Raw genomic sequence first — 20852 nt, forward strand, 5'->3', positions numbered from 1 at the left:
TTGACAGAACGTACTTCGTTTTTTCACCGGGAGGTTGCTACTGCGCAGACGCAGTAGGCCTACACGCCGGCGTGTAGCGTGTAAAGTTTACCGGCTTTCAACTTTTCTCGGTAGATTGTTTACAATCTGCTTGTTAGCTTGTTCAATGATGATACTGGGCGACTCTACAGGCAGATTGTAAATTCGCCAATAAGCAGCTCGTAAAGTAGCTCAATGTAATTGACGCATTAGACACACTGAAGGTTCTTAAACATCTTGCTCTGTTGTGTATATTATGTCACCATGAGTGACGTCTTAAATTAATAATTTGTAATGTTCACTTTATGTAAAAATAAATAAAATTTGAATTTGAGTAAGTGAAAATTTTTCAGTGTTGTAATTTTGATACGTTACATGGAAAAATATGGAGATTAATAAAAGAATATGGCATTTGCATAATGTTCATAATAAACCAAATAGGTACATATTGTCATTTCATTTTATAAACTCTTATTTTTCTTTACTAGGTAAATGAAATCTTTAAACTCCAAACTAAGTTGTTTGCACTTGCTATGATTTTATATTCACGGTGTGACTATTTTTTCATGTTATTTTAATGTCTACATTCGAAATATCCTCTTAAAATTTTGAGTAGGCATATCCACAATATGACTGGGCTTGCTGTTTTGATATTATGGTATCAATACTTTCCCTGCTTGCACTTGCAGCTAATATAAACATTTTAGTTATGTGTGGTTCTTTGTTCAGCTCACTTTCAAATACTTAGGCTCTTTCTAGAGAAGGGTTTCTTCAACGTCTTTGCTTATCATGAACAAGTGGACATTTACTGAAAAATTGTGTTAATGACTTTTAATCCTAAACGGTCTCACATACTTGATGGTGTACAATAAACCTCGACGAGTAGTGGATTTTGCTAACGGTGGCCAGAGCCGTTGTGCCGGAGAAGAAGAAGGCCTCGTCCACACAAATTTAATTTGACAATATTGTCAAATTTATTTATGTTTTTAGTTAACATCCACAAATCACGTATGACACATGCGTGACGAAGTAGTTAATTTTAAAAGAAAAACAACATTAGACCGACATAACAGTATAAATGAAGCTTAGGTAGATCTGGCTTAACAGTAATACGTAAATAATAAGTATATTAATTAATAGCTGACATTAAATCGATCAATGGCTATATTATTATTATTATACCACTGTCGCATAAATTATTCACATAACAATGTACTGCCGAGAGTGTTTCCTCTCGCCTTCCTATGGGCTTCTTCCAGCAATATAGTCTTGTTTATTCTTGATGTTGACAATGTCTCCATTCTCCTCAAAAGTTCTGGATTGGTCACAACGAGTTCTCTGAAATTAAAAAACATTCAAAAATTGTATTCATCGAATGAAAATCTTCCGAATATAGCAGCGTCTAAGACTCCATACTAAGCGATTATTTAAAGCCCACCTTAAGAAAAATAATTTTTCATTGTCTATTAACTTTATTATTTTATATTCTATATAAGTGATATAATTTACCAACGACATCTGTTTGTATGTGTATAATATAAATTCACTGCCGGCTTGTTAAATTAGACGGACATGTAGCTATTGGCACTAATACCTATGCAGCTATTTCATCAACGTCACCGGTACAATCCAACAAAGACTTTAATTAATTTGATACATTTCACACAAACAACTCATACGATTATTCACATATTGTAAAAAAACACACACAGTGTCATACCATCACGTGACCTGAGACTGTAGGTATTTAAGCCTAATGGCCGAGCCAAAAATATACATTCTTTTCGGTGCACCAGGCCGATGCCGAAACAGTCTCGCTGTCTAAACACCCGACTGCCGTGATGGCACAATTTTATAGCCCGAGTTCGAATCGCGGTCGGGTATTACTTTTCTTTAATGTCTATTTTAGTGCATGTTGCAGGGAACTCAGAAATAATGGGAACTGAAATACCTAACAGGTAAGCAGAAGCAGGCAACCGATCTCGAGTAAGGAAGAATACAGAATAAATTTAAACACGTGTCAAGAATACGTTATGCGTCGAATACTGAAAACTGCTCTCGGTTTATGCATTTACGCTCATTTAATATTGGTGTATTACACACTATTGCACGTGCATAATGTGTGTTTCATTTTCGTAGGACACTCACATTCAAAACCCTGCATCAACATGTGGTGTATTGAACATAGCCTATCGGTATTCTATTTATTATCTGTTCTGTGGCATGTTGTCTTCTTTTCAATATCTATTATGAAAAGGTAAAATACTGAAGATGAAAAAGAGTTTAAAAATTGAAATAAGTACTGTAAATATGGCTGTTCTAGCATTTTTTTTCAGTTATCTACCACAGCCTACCCACTTCAACAGACACCCTTCGCCATTGGAATACAGACACTAAAGTGGAAGCGTTCACATACTTCTTTTCCGAGTTAGATTGATATTGTATTTAAATTAAATTTTGTTTACCGGTAATCTTTTAGGTCAAGACAATACACTTCAGTCATTTCTAAGGCCATAACTGTTGCAATTCTTTTTGAATCCTTCATAATCAAAGCGGTTTCCCCAAAATAGTCTCCATCGTCCAAATGACATACCTGTATAAATAAAAATCTCATATTATATCGCAAAGCCTATTTTTCATAGTTGGCATGCAATTCCCTTGCCTTATGCCTTATTTGTTATGTCCAATGGTCCCACTTGAAAATAAAACCAGTATATAATTTGAAGGACATGTATCCGTATTTTGATTTACATTACTATGTCATGCGGTTAAATTGTTACTCAATAAATGAAGTTAAAAATGTCCATGGCTTTTTGATAACACGTGAATTGAGATCTTTCTACATAGCGCAATCGAAATAATGAGTCAAAGTCCAGAGAAAGCAACACATCCGTGACGACAGTGTATGTACATTTATATACTGTTATCATCGGTGTTTTTTAATCTTATCCAACTTAGGAGCGGACATGGTTAATAAAGAAGATGCATTACATAAAGCACTATGGTTGCGTGGCAAAATGTCGTAATTCACAATCAATAGGTTGTGTTTTCGAATCCTGCATCTGGTGAATTCATATGTCGTTTTTTTCAATGTGTGTTCGGACCATGTGACCCAACAGTTGTGCAAATGGCTCAATACATCTCATTAAAGAGCTGTTGGGAAATCTTTTTGAAGAGTAAATAATAGCTTCACTAGAAATTGTTGAGCCATTTTAAAAATAGCTTTATTTGAAATATAGAAGCGAGGTTGAGATTGATATTTCTTTGAGTATACGTGTATACTTTGAATGTAGGTACTCAAATATCATCCTAACTAACTAAACACCTAACTTTTGTTTATGGAAATTTTTATTCCTGAAAAGTTATTCATATATCACACCAATCATCTATTGTTCTATTCCAATAAATTTGAAGTAATCTCCAAATAAAATAATAAGTACCTCTCTTCCGGTCGGAGTGTAAATGGCGACTGTCCCACTGGAAATAAAGTACATGCAATCGCCGATGGAACCCGCTCTGATGATGACATCATTGGGCAAGTACACCTCGTACCGCATCCGCCCCAATATGGCGCCGACCACATCTTTTTGAATATTTTTAAATATATCACTCATTACCAAGTTTCTACACGTGTACAACAGCATTTCGGCACACAGATGATCTGTAGAGAGCAAATTTGTTTGCCGTTATTACACTACGAGTTTGACTCCTTTACAAAGACATTCATAATTATTTGACTACATGTATATTATTAATAAGTTCACTCTGCATTAATTAATCTCGAACTGTCATTTTTGATTATCCTGTTGATTCTGATGTCTTTCTGATTAGCATAAATATCGTTAAAATTGTATTTTATAACATAATGATGATCACTTACTGGACAATATATCCATCAATGGACCTTCACGAAAGTACTTATTTTGAAACCGAAAATCGTAATAGTCAAGAAACTTCTTCTGGGTTGTCAAGGGTAATTGTTTGTGTCTCATGTATTCCTGAAATTATGTCATTCATTTCATATTTTATTTAATAGACCATTGCATTTTAATATTGCTTTATTGTATAAATAATATATACATTCAATTACCTCTATTTGATTCATCATAGCCAAGTTTTGATTTGTAGCACTCGTTTTCCCCATCACTTCTTCCACTAAGAATACTGTCAAATTATGATTAGAAAAATTACCCGAAAAGTTAATGGTGTATCCATGAATAATTCGGATATTTTTAATGTAGGTACCAATATTACTAACAACTAAATTAAAAATTTACATTCAAATGGTGATTTTGCTTATGCGATGATCCTATACTAGATAGGTACATGGATTTGTTCAAAGCTTTCAGTGCGATCAAGACACAAGTAAAAATGGCTTCATTCAATGCGGTCATTGCTATCATCACATAAGTAAAATCACACCATTATAACAAATCTTTAGTAAAATTACTGGGGTTGCAATTATATTATTACTGCTATTAATTAAGGGTGCTTACCGCAGAGATAGAGTTTGTAAATATTGATAACCAGCATGATCAACACAAATATAATTAGCTCTCCGACGTGCTTCGGAGGAAGTCTGCCATAGCCCGAACCTTTGAGAATAGTTTTTTTTTATTTCGACATAAAGATATGACTTATTAAATTTTGTCTAATTTATCAAACAGTGAGCACTTTTAGTTTTGATTATAAATGTTAAAAATTCAAATTCTCACTCCCGTAATTGGACATGGTAAATATGAATCCGTAGTGGTAACGTATATAGCCATCGTCACTGGTCAAATTCATCCTCTGATGCCACAGCAGCGGGTCGCGGATTTTCAGATTCATGCTGACAGTACCGACTAAATTGTGAAGGCAAACGGCAAGATGAGTTATTATTAGAAAAGTAACCAACACTCCACGAAATCGCATAGTCTGATTCTTCGGCGATATACCCTGAAAGTTATTTTACACAAAATAATTATAATTAATACACAATTCTTTTGTACTACCGTTCAGATAGTTTTATCCATATTTTGTCTTTATTTATAACAGATATTATTTGATTTAGATTTCATGAATGTGACGGAAGTGAAACTTTTTGTTTTACTTGCCATGGAGATGTAGATTATTTGTTCCACCCACAGTAAATTGCATAATATTGTTTTAATACAATTGGTATTTTTACTCGAAATAATACTTAATTAATTTTCGACTATACTGCCACCTTAAATAATATATATAATAATTTCATATTGCCATCCATTAAAACTAGCACAAACATTTTTTTTTAATATCGGTTTGCATCTACAATAACAGTTTTCTTCAATATTCATGAAAAAAAAGTTCTTGGTAAATCAATGAAAATTTAATTTGACAGTCAACAATAAGACAGCGTCCACACTAGAGTGTCGCGTCAGAGCAGCGGTGGGGGCACTGATGCGATCGGAGTCGGAGCAGTTTGCGTCACGACAGAGGATGTCAAGATAGTGTGCACGCCTTCATATAAAATAAAGGCTTCCGATGTGCTTCTGATGCATCACGAAACGACACGTAGGTCTAGTATGAATCTGGTTTAAAACATTGAAGCAATAAAATGTATAAGGTCAGAATTGGTGTGTAAATGAATTTTCGTGTACTGCTAGTAAACAAAATGTTTCACTTCAATAAAAGGAAAACATTGTGAGCCAAAGACTGGTAAATTAGAATTATACATTCGCAGATTTAATCACGTTGTCATCTTACCTCAATAAAACTTGCGAAGTAGGTCAAAAATGTAGTGTACCTCAGAAACTTCACGACGGTTTTCAATTGAATGATAATATATAACATTACAGCCTCCTTGAAGAGACTCACAACTATATAATCAAACGGAAATGAAGAAAACAGGTCTACCGCAAAAAACCCTGATAAATAATACCTGAAATAAATTTACATCATATCATTAGTAATATTAATTAAAAGGCTGTTTCCGCAGCTAGGAATCTGCACAATACAGGCACAGACATGAAAGCATGCCTGTGTTACCTATACAGGACTCTCAATTTCCTAGAAGCGTCTTAAACAGCCACACATTATCAGTGATGAAAAATAAATAATCTTCAGTTTTGACATTATGAAAAGGTGCTAAGTGATATTAATATCATATTTTTACGAATGGCTCATCTCCTATCAGTGCGATTATAATCTGTAAGCATTCAGTATAAACAGTAAAATTGAATAAGAAAATTTTGATAATTGCATAGTTTTGAATATTTATATTAATGCTTTCAATTAGCTGGGAAACTGATTATACTCATAATAGATTTTCTTATCTACCCCAGTAAATTGAGAGTGAATTGTAGCAATATATCATACGAAGAGTCCTGGGTACAAATCCCGATTGCATTAGTAGTAATTTTGTGTTAATATTTTTTAAATATTTGGATTCAAGCCATAGGACAATTATTATTAGCCGTATCCGGAAATTTGTACGTAAACAGTTCAACGTAGAACACTTATTCGTGTGCCGCAGTACGTGAAACATGAGTTCGTGCAACATTTAATCAAATGACGAGTTCTTCGTTGAACATTTCACCGTGGAATACATTTCACCATGGAATACGTATTCTACAACATGTGGCGCTGGTTTGCTGTTCCAATTAGATTCAATACGAATTTTATGAGATGTCTTTATTGGTTTTAAATAATTTAATGTTGAAACTACATAAATATAATTACAATATGAAAGTATTTCTAATTTAGTTACCTACTTATTTTCTTCCGTCTTTCCCATATACTCCGATGGTTTAAGTGTTATAATTTTACATGAATATTATATGTTACCGAAATAGCATTATTTACTTCAAAATTGTAAATAAAAAATATTATATTTATTTACCTTCGTAAAAGAAGTGGTTATGTCGATATGTCATTTTTTCCAGTGCAAACGATTCTTTAATGCCTTTCAAAGTCATTAATTGATAATTTAAATAATAATATGCACTATAGTTTTTTTATGTTGTTTTTAATACAAGTAAAGTAGTAGTAGTATAGTCAATAGCCACGTGATAAAGAATATGTCATTTACATTATGTAAGTATCATGATATGTTTTATTTTGTTAACTGTCAATTCATGGTGGAACTGCATTGTTGTTGTTATATTATTTCTGTCGCTTTGGAATTTGTTTGATAAATATTGTTTAAAAAAAATGTATTCAGTTGAAAATGTCCCTCTGAGGCGGACGAAACCGGTCCTAATTAAAAGTGGAATAAGTACTACAAAAAATGCGTTTTATTAAATTAAAACAACAATATCATAATATGCATTAAAGTTTCTAACATAAACAAAACGCGCATTCAATATTGGCAATATTTGAAGACACTAAACGGGCTTAGTATTTCTTGCGATGCTGGCTTCAAATTCTTGATCGATGGTAACTGGCTTTCGCATTTCTATCTTATTAATCAGTTCTATGGTATGACCTATAGATATTTAAAATGGGTACTGTTAGGTTATACGGAATACAGAGGAAAACACATTTTGAAAATAGCCGATAAACTGGATTATTTGTTAGGTTAACCTAACCTGACCCAACCTAACCTAACCTAAACTAACCCAAATTAACAAATAATCCAGTATATCGGGTATTTTCGAAATCTGTTTTCCGCTGTATTTCGTATAACCGAACAGTACCAAAAAAATATATTAAGTAGGTAAGTATATGAAAAATATTCTCTTAGGTATAAGTATAAATAAAATAAATCAAATGTTTCTCCTACACATAATTTTGCTCCGGACAGTGGACTAATTGAATTAAAACTTATTGTAAGTAGGTATTATTGAAAATACAATACCTACTTTAATTTAAAAAAGTAAATGTATTTACCTAGCTATATAGATAAATGCTGTTATTTAATTCATTTAGGATAATATCGATCTTTATATATGTAAAGTATGCAGTACCTACCAACATGTCCTAAATATAATTAAAAAATCAATTACAAATCCGTTGTATTTTGGTGGAATCTTCTGAGACTGCATTTCATAAAAATGACAAAAGACGTATCCAGATGGTAATGATTTTGTATAGAAATTAGGGTCAGTTTATTGTTTAGGTATGTCCTTTAACTTTCACGTGCTTCTATTATTGTGTGCACAAAAAATATTTGGCCACTGTAACATACCTAATATCCGGCATTAGGGTTTATAAATAAATGTACCTTCAGATATTTCACGGGCCCCCTACCTATCGCTAAAGATAAGAACAGTGTGATGCTCTTTTCCAAATGGTGTACGCGGTAAAATTAATGTGTATATTTAGTGTTTTTGTATATTTGAATTCATCTATTTGTCTTTTTTTACTATTCGAGAGAATTTGTGATGTGTTTAAATCACTTATCTGGTCGATTCGCCACGCCGGGCCCTTCCTGAGCCCAGGCCCCCAGGCTAGAGCCCTGTCAGCCCTCCCTTTGTGGGAGCCATGTCCAGTGGTATCCAAGAAGTACAAAACGTCCGCAAGGTAGACCTAGAGGCCACTGGATCGATGAAATGATCAAGTTATGCGGAAGTACGTGGCAAAGCAACGCACAGGACCGAGAGAAGTGGAAGCAGCTTGAAGAGGCTTTCATCCAGCATTGAATAGATTCAGGCTGATGATGATGATTATCAAACTTAGGGTAGGTTTGTATGCTATATTTTAACAGCACCTATCTTGCTGCTGTTAAAATATAGCATTTATTGCAACAATTACAAACACCTTATTGTAATAATTGTTACAATAAGTGTTGGTCTCACGTTGGATTAACACACATTAAAAAAACAACATGTATTTTTTATCCAGTCACGGGATTGAACCCACTTTTTTATATGGAACCGCTCTGCCAAGTCGGATACCATACCTGTATTATCAGGATATGCTAAAGTTAAAGTACCTATGTAGTAGTACCTATCTATAAAGTTGCAAAGATCAATCATATCCAAAAATGAATTCAATAAATGCAGTCATCTATATAAGTAGGTATATTTATTTTTAAGTTCGTATTTTCAATAATATCCATTTACATAAAGTTTCAAACCAACATTGTCCATAATATTATTTTAAATAATAATCAAGAAAAATAATAAGAACACACATTTTTTATAATACTATAATAAAATTTTAACATATTTGAAAGTTAATTAAAATAAAACGCAATAAGCCACATTAGACACATTTTAAAAAACAACGTGTATTCTCATAAACTCTTCATAAACGACCGCTCCCCCAACTCGGGCACAAATATTTAAAATTAAAGTAGGTACTACGTACTTATCTATAAAAATCAATAATATCCTAAATGAATCAAATAACAGCATTTATCTACATATCTGTGTACCTATATACATTTATTTTTTAAATTAAAGTAGGTAGGTATTGCCATCTTTGTATTTTCAATAATGCCTACTTAAAAAAGGTTTCAAATCGACATGTCCATTGTGCACATGCAAAATTTATGTGTATAAGAAACATTTGATCTGTTTTTATATACAAATATAAATATACATATTAATGCAATAAGAGAACATTTTTCATGTCATTTTTTTATTCAAATGTTATGGTAAGATTATAGGATTCTGAATAAAACATTTGAAACCATAATATTATAATAATAAAGATAATCTCCTAATATAATATTTTACCAAATACCACCAATAAATAGCTGTTACTTACTAATAAACTAATTACTATATATATAATAATATACTAATTACTTACTAATATACTAATACTAGCTAATACTAATATATTACACAGGGAATTATAAATATAATATTATTTATTAATCATATTTAAAAAATATAATTATCTATTTCAGTAACTGACAATACCAATGTCTAAATAAAACACTTAAAAATACGTAATAAAACCATCGTAATACAAGGAACACACATTAGAAAATAGGTAGGTAAGTAGATTATAAATACAATCACATCGTATAGGTATATTATTTATGTAGTTTCAACATTAAATTATTTAAAACCAATAAAGACATCTCATAAAATTCGTATTGAATCTAATTGGAACAGCAAACTAGCGCCACATGTTGTAGAATACGTATTCCACGGTGAAATGTTCAACGAAGAACTCGTCATTTGATAAAATGTTATACGAACTCATGTTTCACGTACTGCGGCGCACGAATAAGTGTCCCACGAAGAACTGCATACGTACAACTTACATGTAACCATTATTAGCGATGGTTAACGACCAATGCTCGTGAATTAATGTCATTTTATTATAGTGGGCATAGTATGCATGAATTGGGAAAAACATATTAAACACAAAAGATTGTTGTGGCATACTTAACAATATTCTTCTTCTCTATCTCAATTGTTTTTGTGGTCTCTGTGGTGTATCCCGTATTAAAAGAAATTGCTACGTCCACTAAAAAAATAATGTCCATGGCCAGCTGTACATTGTCTATATTCTCCGCTTTCAGCACTTTCTCTTGGACGCCGAAGCAAAGCCTCAAAGGAGAGGAGATGAAATACGCCATGTACAGCAAAGAAAGGAATGATTCCCAGTACCATCTGAAAGATTTATGCAAAACGTTCATCAAAAAGATAGCATCGGCTTCGCTAATCAATTTTCTTTTTCAGCTCGAGGTCAAGATAACTAAACCTAAACAATAAACAGGTGGCGCAACATTGAAACAAAACTGATAGTCGTTGTCAAATAGTTACATTTCGCAATAATAGTAGGTAAATATAGTTTCAGCCAAAAAAAGATAGTATTGGTACCAATTATTTATGCAAACACCAAACAAAAAAGAAAGAATAATTTGCAAGCATTTAACAGATGGAGAGTTTTGTAAATAATATTAATGTACACAAAAGGTATGTTGCCATTTCAATAGTAAAAAAAAATAATACTAGGTATACTTTATCCGTGGTGCATGCATTTACAATTAAAACACTAGTAAAGTAGACATTAAATTAAGTAAAGCTTACATGAGTTAAGTAAAATATTTTGCAGTTTTCATATTTTTACAATTGTATACCAATCAATTAATAAATATTAAATCCCCGTTGATGGCAAAATTTTGCTTATCGTGACCGTATCCCCCGCGATTGGAATACCTTTGTTACATAAAAGTGCATATCTATTCACATTTAAAAAACAAGCAAGCAATCTTCTAATTGTGTTTGTTCCACAATACACTAAGTAAATAGTAATACCATTTTCATCCATAAGAAGAGCACATAGGCATTGAATGGAGATTGTATTAACAGATTTTCTTAAGTGGGATAGTTCTTGGCTAATCGGCCATCCCATTAGCCCATAACCCATCCTTGTACTGAATCAAACTCATATTATAAAACAACATGCTTTTTCGCTAACTGCGGGATCAAACCCGCATCCCACAACTTCATAGCATGAAACTGATTATGAGATACAGCCAAGATCAATATTTTTTATCTCCTTATTCTGTACCAGTCATATTGATTCCTCAACATCTTACATGTTGAATCAACCTCTGATTTTGCTTATATATCCAAGACAACATACTTTTATCTACTCCTCTGCTGCCTTCTACCTTTCTCTTTATCTAAAAGAAATGCAATCATTTTACCTAAATGCACTAAGTGGATGAATCCAAACAGTGGTTTTTGATTCCATATGGCGGAGTCGTTCTTTTTTTATTGAAGCGTCACTCTTTAGATAGAATCTAGTGCTCGGATTCTTTTTAGATACCATCAGTGATTCTTTGATTCTGCGAATTATACGATCCTTCAAAGGAAGCCTTTGTCCAAATACTGCATTCTTGTTATCTGACATGAAAAACATTGATGTTAACTTAATAAACTTTAGCCAAACTATTTTTACTCGGTTTCTGCCTAGTACAGATCTATATACACCAACCCGCAAACAAATTATACAAACAATGCTCCACGAGACCACGCATTGTTACTTCCTATGAACGAGTAAAAATTTCATATTCCTGTAAACATTTCCACATTTGGATACTTGTTTCTGCATTTGCACATATTATTTTCCATCAGTTACATCCGTTTACATTACAATGTCATGTATTTATAAACACAATATTTTCATGCAAATGTTTGAAAACCGTCTATATACAGTCCTACAAACTTATCTGAAGAACGGTCAAAAATGGAACTACGAACTACGAGGGTGGGTCAATAATTCCTTAGAAAAAAGCATTAAAACAGTTTTTATTTTTGTATTTTTTTTTTATTTCTCAACATAATCTCCTTGGAGCTCAATACACTTGGTTAGACGTTTCTCAATTTTTTTTAAACCGTCAGAAAAATAAGTTTTCGGAAGGTCCTCAAAATAAGCAATTGTCCGATCGATGACTTCTTCATTTGAAAAAAAACGTTGTCCACTTAGCCATTTTTTTAAGTTTGGGAAAAGGAAAAAGTCACTGGGGGCTAAATCTGGCGAATACGGTGGGTGGTCGACCAATTCGAACTTCAATTCTTCAATTTTAGCCATTGATCGTAAACATGTGTGAACACGGGCATTGTCCTGATGAAAGAGGATTTTTTTCCTGTTTAAATGAGGCCGTTTTTCTTCAATTTTGTTTTTTAGCTGGTCCAATAAAGATGCATAATAATCCCCTGTTATTGTTTTTCCTTTTTCCAAATAGTCAACGAAAATAATTCCACGTGCATCCCAAAATACAGTAGCCATAACCTTACCAGCTGATTTTACGGTTTTCGCCTTCTTTGGACATGGTTTGCCTTTCGCAATCCACTGCTTTGACTGTTCTTTCGTCTCGGGAGTATAGTGGTGTATCCATGTTTCATCTACAGTCACAAAGCGACGAAAAAATTCATCCGGATTGCGTTGCATGAGCGACAACAGGGCTTTAGAGGCCACCACCCTATTGCGTTTATTGTCGACTGTGAGCAAACGCGGCACCCATCTTGCAGAAATTTTTTTCATGCCCAATTTGTTATGTAAAATAGAAATGACGCTACCTTTTGAGATCCCTGTAACCTCAATTATCTCACTCAACTTTAATCTTCGGTCACTTAACACCATATCGTGGATTTTATTGATCATTTCTGGTGTAGTCACCTCTACAGGACGTCCTGAGCGTGGTTCATCCTTTGTTGATGTACGACCACGTTTAAATTCATTTAACCAGTTATAAATAGTTGCAAGTGAAGGAGCAGATATGCCGTGAACTAAATCCAACTCATTTTTTATGTCCTTTGCTGTTAACCCTTTTATATTAAAATGTTTAATAACAGCTCTAAACTCAATTTTCTCCATTTTTGTAAACAAGCAATTTTTTTTTTTTTAAATGTACGAGAAACACACAACAACCCGACCAATCTGATTGAAACTTCGCAGCATACTGAATCGGTAGTGCCGCTGCATGAAAACAAACCGCTTACAGTACTAGTCGCGCCACCTGTCGGCTTTTCTAAGGACTTATTGACCCACCCTCGTACCATATGGACATCATTTTGAAAACGTCATTCGAATGTCAGATTCTGTCCAGTTGCGATTCTTGATTGGGTAGTTTTCGACTGTGGCTCCCCATCCATTCTTCAAATAAGTTTGTAGGTCTGTACATTGTTTATTAATTTGTTTTGGGGCAGGTGATAATAATAATATAATATATAGGTCTGTTAGATGGCTATCGTGCTTACAAAATCCGCTATGTAATAAAACACAACTTTTCAGGAGAAGGAAAAAACTGATTTACTCAACAATGCCTCACGTTTTTTACAAAGCAAATAAACTGAAAATGAGATAATTACTTCGGATTCAGTATAAATGATATTTTATAATACAATATTTAACACTTTAGTCGTAATATTTTTTTTTTTGTGGGTAAAAGGCACATAGCTTGTTTTATTTGGGTCTTTTAATCCGTTTTGTGGTTGAGGCAGCACATAGCGGATTTAAATTAACGGGTATTTTAGACATAGCGGATTTTGCCCCGGGTAAAAAATGATAATTGCATAATTTAATGATATTAATTCTATGCGTAAAACATCTTTAACCAATCCAATAGTCTGTATCGAACAAACCTTTATCTTTCCAGCCAAAATTTGACATATAAATAAGTAATAATTATCGAGTGAAGGGGAAATGAAAATATCCAGAGTAGGATGGATAAATAATTAAACAATTTTATTATAGCACATCAAGAAAGTTACATTAGATTATAATAAACAGTAAAGTTGTATAACCTACCTACTTACCGGGCTTTTAAAATTAACAGTCTTCTTTAAGTAAACACAAATGATTGTGCAATGGAATGTAATTTTACACTTTTTTATTGCTTAAATATTATTTATCGACAAACGTAAATAATCCGCTATGTGCACTAGCGCTGGTAGTAAAAGGTGCATTCTGAAGCAAAGGTCAGTGCAAACTCCGTCATGTGTCATTAACAGGCGCAATTAATAGTAACTTTTTTTAACTTTAAAATGCGATATGTGATCGGAATATTCATAGCGTATTTTGCAAGCCATTTTTAAGTGAAAATCATAGCTTATTTTGCATTTTTCTAAACTAGCGTTGATATTAGAAAACGGGTTTTACAGGCCCGTCCGTCGCGTCTTATTCTATCACATAGCGTAAAAATGTAAAAACGCAAAAAAAATGTTTGTCGGATTTTGCAGGCGCAACGACGAATTGTTTTAACACATTTGCGAACACAACGTCTATAAACGTTGTATTCTGTGAAATGTGATGATATGTGATATGACAGAATATCCATTGACGTCCTGTACTGTAGAAGGGAATACGATACAACGTTTATAGAAGTCGTATTTTGGATTAAAACAATATGTTCCCTGTCTACTTGTGGCACAGTGTGAACATATTTCCATTAGATAGTGTAAAAATCCGTATTGAAAGAGATGCAAGATAATCACTCCTTTGTTTCCTCTAACAACGGCTATACACGTCGCGACACTATGCATTTCTTATTAGTAACATCCAATGTGTCATACTGTGAGCACACTCCAACAATAGCTGTTCGGCAAACAATCATTATCAAAGGAAATATTTTATTTTATAATAAAGAAGCTGTTGTAGATTAATATATTGAATATTATTTTTTTCCTGAATGCTTTGCGTATACCTACTTATAAGTAATTACATTTTTCATGTAAAATTGACTTAGAATATTATTTATCGATACACACTTATTGTACGGTTTTGTGTAGCTACAATAGTGGACATGGGTGGGAAAATAATTGGTAATTTCAAGGAATTGACGAATTTCTTAAATTGTGACTCAAATGACCGAATCAGTCAAAACGCACATTTAAGCGACTTGTTTTGCTTAGCCAGTATATTTTAATTATAATAGCAATTTCAGTGATAAGAAATTACAAGAAAACGATAAAAATTACCAAGTTTTATCACACAATAATCTCTCTGATAGGGGCCAGAACATTTGTCAGCATAGTGCCATATAATTTATATATATAGTATAATATTAACTGATATTGAACTGCTATGTACAGTTAACTGATCTCTAAATAATCATTAATGTTCTAATGTTCTCCATCAAATGTCTACCTGTTCAAAGCCTTCCTTAAAATGCAGCATTTATGAGCTACCATTCAAATGACCGAAAGAATTCAAGCGTAACATTACCTATGCAAACTTTTAAAAAGTAGGCGACTGTTTTAAATTATTTTTTGACAGTGGAACAGCTCAATTCTGACTTTGGGCTTCTCCGCCACTCTCTTCCGGCCGGCCATCGTGTGCCCCCCTTCCCCAATCCGAGGTATCTTTGGTATTTTGAATACAATAGTATTATCGCAAGTAAATTTGGGTTGAATTTGAATACAATCATCCGCTACTTACAACTTTAAACTTAAATTATTATTTTTTACAATATGATTTTGTACTTACCCAAATTTAGGACACATGAATGCTTATTTTCATAATAACTCATTGTTATTTATTATTTTACCCTGCATTTGACATCCGCAACATAAAATGCATCGAAATATTTTATAAGAACTGTCAAAACAAATAAAAGAAAATCAGGAAATGTTTTCTTTTTTTGTATTTGGAACATTGCTCAATAATAATTAATCTCTTTATTAGAAATTTCTTTTTAAATAAGTATTGGGTGGATAAATAATTTGATTTTTATGAGGTACCTACCTATCCGTCTGAGTTGTAATGATTACGATTTAGTTTATATTTTACTCAATTTAATTGTCTGCATGTTATCAACACATTCTTAACTGCAATAGTTTATATACTAACCCTAGCATATATATAAATAATCAAATACAGTTTGTTAACTTCATTAAGAATCTCACAACATTATCACTGGTTTAACAAATAAATATAATAATACTGATTCAATTACATAAACCATTAAAATAAAACATAATTAATTACATAAAATAAAGATTATGTCTGCTACTCATAAGACAAAAAGATGTATAACTACAGAAGCATTTGAATACAATTTTTATGTTAATATTAGTTAACTATTTCAATAATGTTCTCAGTGAATATAGTATAATATGTCCAAAAATACTGTTTGTCCCTTGATTAAGCACCATGTTCGTTAACACCATAAACCGTCACCTTTCTCATATTTGGGGGAGACTGGAAAAAATAAAAACATCATTTTGCTCATTATTTCAATTCTTCATAAATTTTTTAAGGTGGTGGATATAACCTTAAGATATATTACATTATTCTATTCAATGTATGTTGGCTACCAGCCGAATATTGCACAATTATTATAGGAGTTCATTATTTTCTATAATTTACAAAAACACTCAACCGTCAAAGTTTACATGGTGATAATGTGCGATTGGAACTCTTTGTTCTTTTCCACAATACTGCATAATTTAAGCACAATTGGCAGAAATATCCTCAAAGCAATGTTTCTACATGACACTGCAACACCATAATGGCGTTTTCCACCATCCACCATCCGATCTGAGTTATGACGACAGACATTTCCATTCGGATGACGGACAACATATTTCGATTGCGCCCGTCACGAAAAACCAGTGTATCGATACTTTCTTTCTATAGCATTATTGATTTAGCGATTTTTTTTCAGAAATAAATTCAAGATACCAATACCAAGTATTACATCCCTACCCATACGGTATATTATGCCCATCAGTGTTGTCATCTTTTTCTATACTAGGTATAGTATGAAAATATAATCTCTATATATATAAAAATCTCATGTCACGATGTTTGTGGTCGAACTCCTCCGAAATGGCTCGACCGATTTTTATGAATTTTGTTATGTATATTTGTTAGATATGAGAATAGGTCAACAAGTATATTTCATACCGCTAGGTGATTAGGGTATCTCTATCCAGAAAATTTTTAACCCCAAATTTTCACTCTCCTACCCCCACCCTCCCATTTTTTAATCGCGGTTTTATTATTTTTGTATGAACAAATTTAACCGTCGTTCGTATTTCAAACAGAACGAAATTATTTATGTTGTTGAATGACAGATGGCGCTACGTCCGAGAAGAATTCAAGAGAAGCGTCGCGTCATTTTGACATTTCATTCGGCATATCACAACGCAGTGCGTGCAAAATTTTGTACGATTTATTTTAATTTATCTATTTTTATGTGCGTGTATTACAGTGCACAATGCCATCAAGACGCAAGGGGGGCCATTTGGGCCGTCGAACGAATAAAGCAACAAACATGCGAAATAGTAGAGCAGAAAGAACAGACGAACAAATCCAACAAGATAACAAAAACGTGCGTGTAAGCATGTCGCAATTGCGTGCATCCCAATCACAAGAGGCACGAGCTAAACGAAATCAACAACGACAATTGGAACGGAGCCAAACGCGCCGGTTCGTAGTTAACACACGCAGAGCAAATGACCGACAACGCCAACAAGTACATCGAACATTTACATCCGCTTCGTTCCTTCGTCTTGCATTCGAGTACGAGCCAGATATTGAATATTCCGCTCATCCGAAAGTGCTGATTGGTGCTATGGACAAAGAATGTCCCCATTGTCATGCGCTCAAATTCAAACATGAGTCAGCCGGGATGTGTTGCGCATCAGGAAAAGTGCAACTACCAGAAATTGAGATACCACCAGAACCATTGAACGGCTTGCTCATCGGCACGGTTCCAGATTCAAACCTGTTCCTGAAGTCCATTCGCACATTCAATTCATGCTTCCAAATGACTTCGTTAGGAGCAACAGAAATAGGGTCAACAATTCCATTCTACGTTCAAAATCAAAGGCCAAGTATACCACAAAGAAGGCTCATTGCTGCCAATGCCAAGCGAACCACATAATTTTTTACAAATCTACTTCATGGGCGGTGAGGACATCAATCGTGTGGATGCACGTTGCGGCTACAATAGCCTCAATTCGCCTAATGCCAGGCGCATCGTCGGCGAACTGTACGCCCTGTTGAATGAGCACAATGAATTATTGAAATTCTTCAAAGCACACATGCACGAATTGTAAAGTGACAATCACGCTATTGTCATCAATCCTGATAAAACACCAGCTGGAGAGCACGTGCGTCGATTCAATGCGCCTGTTGTTGACGACATTGCTGGAATCATGGTTGGCGACCCCACATCGACGTGAGAAATCGTAATTCGAAGAAGAAACAATAATCTGGAGTTCATCGCTGCCACACACCGTTCATATGACGCTCTCCAATAGCCGCTAATTTTCTGGAAGGGACAAGACGGATATTGCATAAACATTGAACGACGAGATCCTGTCACAGGTAATTCATTCATTATGAACATCATTACTCATTTTGAATTGAGAAAATGAATGGTTGATGTTTTTTTGTTTTTATCGGCGGTCATCGTCTACAGCGCTCTATTCCTCTTTCTGTCATATATCCCATCCCCACACACTTACGATACATTCGTTATTTTTTATTTAACAACCAAAATATTCACTAGAAATAATTTATATGGTAGAACAACGTTTGCCGGGTCAGCTAGTAATTATTATGAAAAACTATGGTACATGGAACACTTTTAGTTTTGAATCCTTCAAAAAATAGTATTTTTATCATATTTGGCGTAAAATTATAGCATATTTTACAGTTTTCCTCAAAATGTTATCCTTATCCTCATTCGTTGTATTGTCTGACAAAAATGTGGCTCGCTTTCTACAAGTTTCTTGGATGTAAATATTTATATCGTAATTAAATATTTTTCAATAACGTGTATTTGATGCCGCTGATTCAGCTCGATAAGAGGTCGATCCGACATAGTGAAATTCTCAGACGGCGGAATGATGGATCTCAGATGACTTTTGTTCATGCAGCGATACAAATGTAAAGGCTACCACGTCAGACAGTCATATTGGATGATCGATTCGGAAAACCGTGGAAAAAGCGCATGATAGTAGTTTCACATGGAGAATTCACGTATCCGATAACCTACCTAAGTTCCCACCACCACCTGTCATGTATGTACAGCCGTCGATATGCATGGCCGCCTTTCATGATGCTATAAACATGTCTGAAAAAAGTGATTTTAAGTGCTCATTTCGTCTCGGGACTGATGCTACAACCATGCACCGTAGTGCTGAAATGGATGAGTCTACAGAGAGAGCCGGGACTATCCCGCTCCCCATACGACGCTGCAAATTTCTCAAATGCCACAAAGTTGGCATCCAATATATCAAATCTGCGTGGCCAATTGGATATATTGGATATCCAATAACCTTTATGACAAAATGAGCTTACAATAAAACAAATGGAGCCTTTCATACTGTCGTGGTACAGAATTCGACTTGCCTAGGAACCCCAGCCATCTGGATTCCGCAAATACAGCAGGAATATTTGCTATTCACACTGGAGATACTATGATATTGTCTGTTTTTGATTCACGCCAGTTCAGTATGTCTATCGTTTATGACAATGACAAATTCATTTGTGTGACACAGAATTTGCATGAATTGCGAGACAAGAGTTGACCAGAATATTTATAAAATTAATTTTTAGAATAGAAAAATAATAAAATAAAACTGACTCTTTTGAAGTAATATTCTGACATCAAAGTAAATGAAAGTCTTTCTCTTGATGAAATACTGCGCCATGGTTTGTGTCACTTAATAATAAATTGCTCTGTGCACATTGATCATTGGCTCTTCAAAAGATGTATGGGGCGCGAAAAAATGATATGTATCACATACGCGTATCCCCGCGTGAACACATGTTAGTAAAACCACTAATATCGGTAGCAGATATGTCAATCCTCAATGTGAAACCATTCTAATGGACATATGCAATACTTATGAAAATATGTTATATTATGCTTTATGCATTAATGCGTCTAAGGAACATTCTATAATAATTCATACAACAAATAACACATAATAATTAATTCTTCAATTCGTACCGGTCAATCGGTACTTTACCGAACATATTATCATAGTAACCAATTAAGTATGCTACTATATGAAAGTCCCCATTACATCACACCTTCAATAATTACAAAAGAATGGTCGAAAACGGCGATTTTTTATTTTTCGATTTGCTTAATACTATTTGGTTACAATTTACATAATTTTATATAATTTTGCAGAGGTCGAAATGTACACGTTTACAATCTGGATGTCTAAGAGAGTCTCCTGCGCGGGAAAATAGTTAAAGTGGGTACAAACAACGTTGCCACGTATTTAGTTATTTTTTTTCGTAATCAACCATTACTATGCGTCGGTTAGAAAATGGTTCGGGCCTCTCTAGACCCCCAGAGGAGACATTCCCATATGGGGACCATTCGGGGGTGTAACAATGGGTATTGCCACAACTCATGTCAAAAATATGACATTTTTTACTTCTCAAAAATAATCTGATTAAAAGTATTTGCTTATACTTTTCCTAGTATC

At 33.8% G+C, this 20852-nt stretch overlaps 2 protein-coding genes across 8 annotated transcripts in view; both read right to left on the reverse strand.

Moving 5' to 3' along the window:
• Positions 1–350: 350 nt before the first annotated feature.
• Positions 351–16661, reverse strand: LOC147073410 (potassium/sodium hyperpolarization-activated cyclic nucleotide-gated channel 1-like). Of its 7 annotated transcripts, none has more exons than XM_085945040.1 (11): positions 14211–16661; positions 11597–11795; positions 10326–10553; positions 5746–5920; positions 4734–4956; positions 4515–4613; positions 4109–4182; positions 3899–4016; positions 3459–3679; positions 2484–2611; positions 457–1356 (listed from the first exon to the last, which is right to left on the reverse strand). In XM_085945040.1, the coding sequence occupies exons 2-11, from the start codon at positions 11719–11721 to the stop codon at positions 1215–1217; spliced, it is 1533 nt and encodes a 510-aa protein (XP_085801166.1). In that variant the 5' UTR covers positions 11722–11795; positions 14211–16661; the 3' UTR covers positions 457–1214. The 7 variants fall into 7 exon arrangements, with proteins under 7 accessions (XP_085801169.1, XP_085801168.1, XP_085801171.1 ...); XM_085945041.1 differs by having other exon boundaries at positions 14203–16661; XM_085945043.1 differs by lacking the exon at positions 2484–2611 and having other exon boundaries at positions 351–1356; positions 14203–16661.
• The window catches only part of LOC147073411 (cadherin-AgCad1-like), a 70436-nt gene continuing 65625 nt past the window's right edge, over positions 16042–20852 (reverse strand). The window contains exon 32 of the mRNA XM_085945646.1: positions 16042–16593. Coding sequence (XP_085801772.1) covers positions 16537–16593 — 57 coding nt within the window. The 3' untranslated portion in view covers positions 16042–16536. The remainder of the gene's footprint in view (positions 16594–20852) is intronic.

The sequence above is a fragment of the Rhyacophila brunnea genome, unplaced genomic scaffold (genome assembly GCF_057557595.1).
Source record: "Rhyacophila brunnea isolate RB1 unplaced genomic scaffold, BYU_Rbru_1.0 scaffold_18, whole genome shotgun sequence".
Lineage (NCBI taxonomy): Eukaryota > Metazoa > Arthropoda > Insecta > Trichoptera > Rhyacophilidae > Rhyacophila > Rhyacophila brunnea.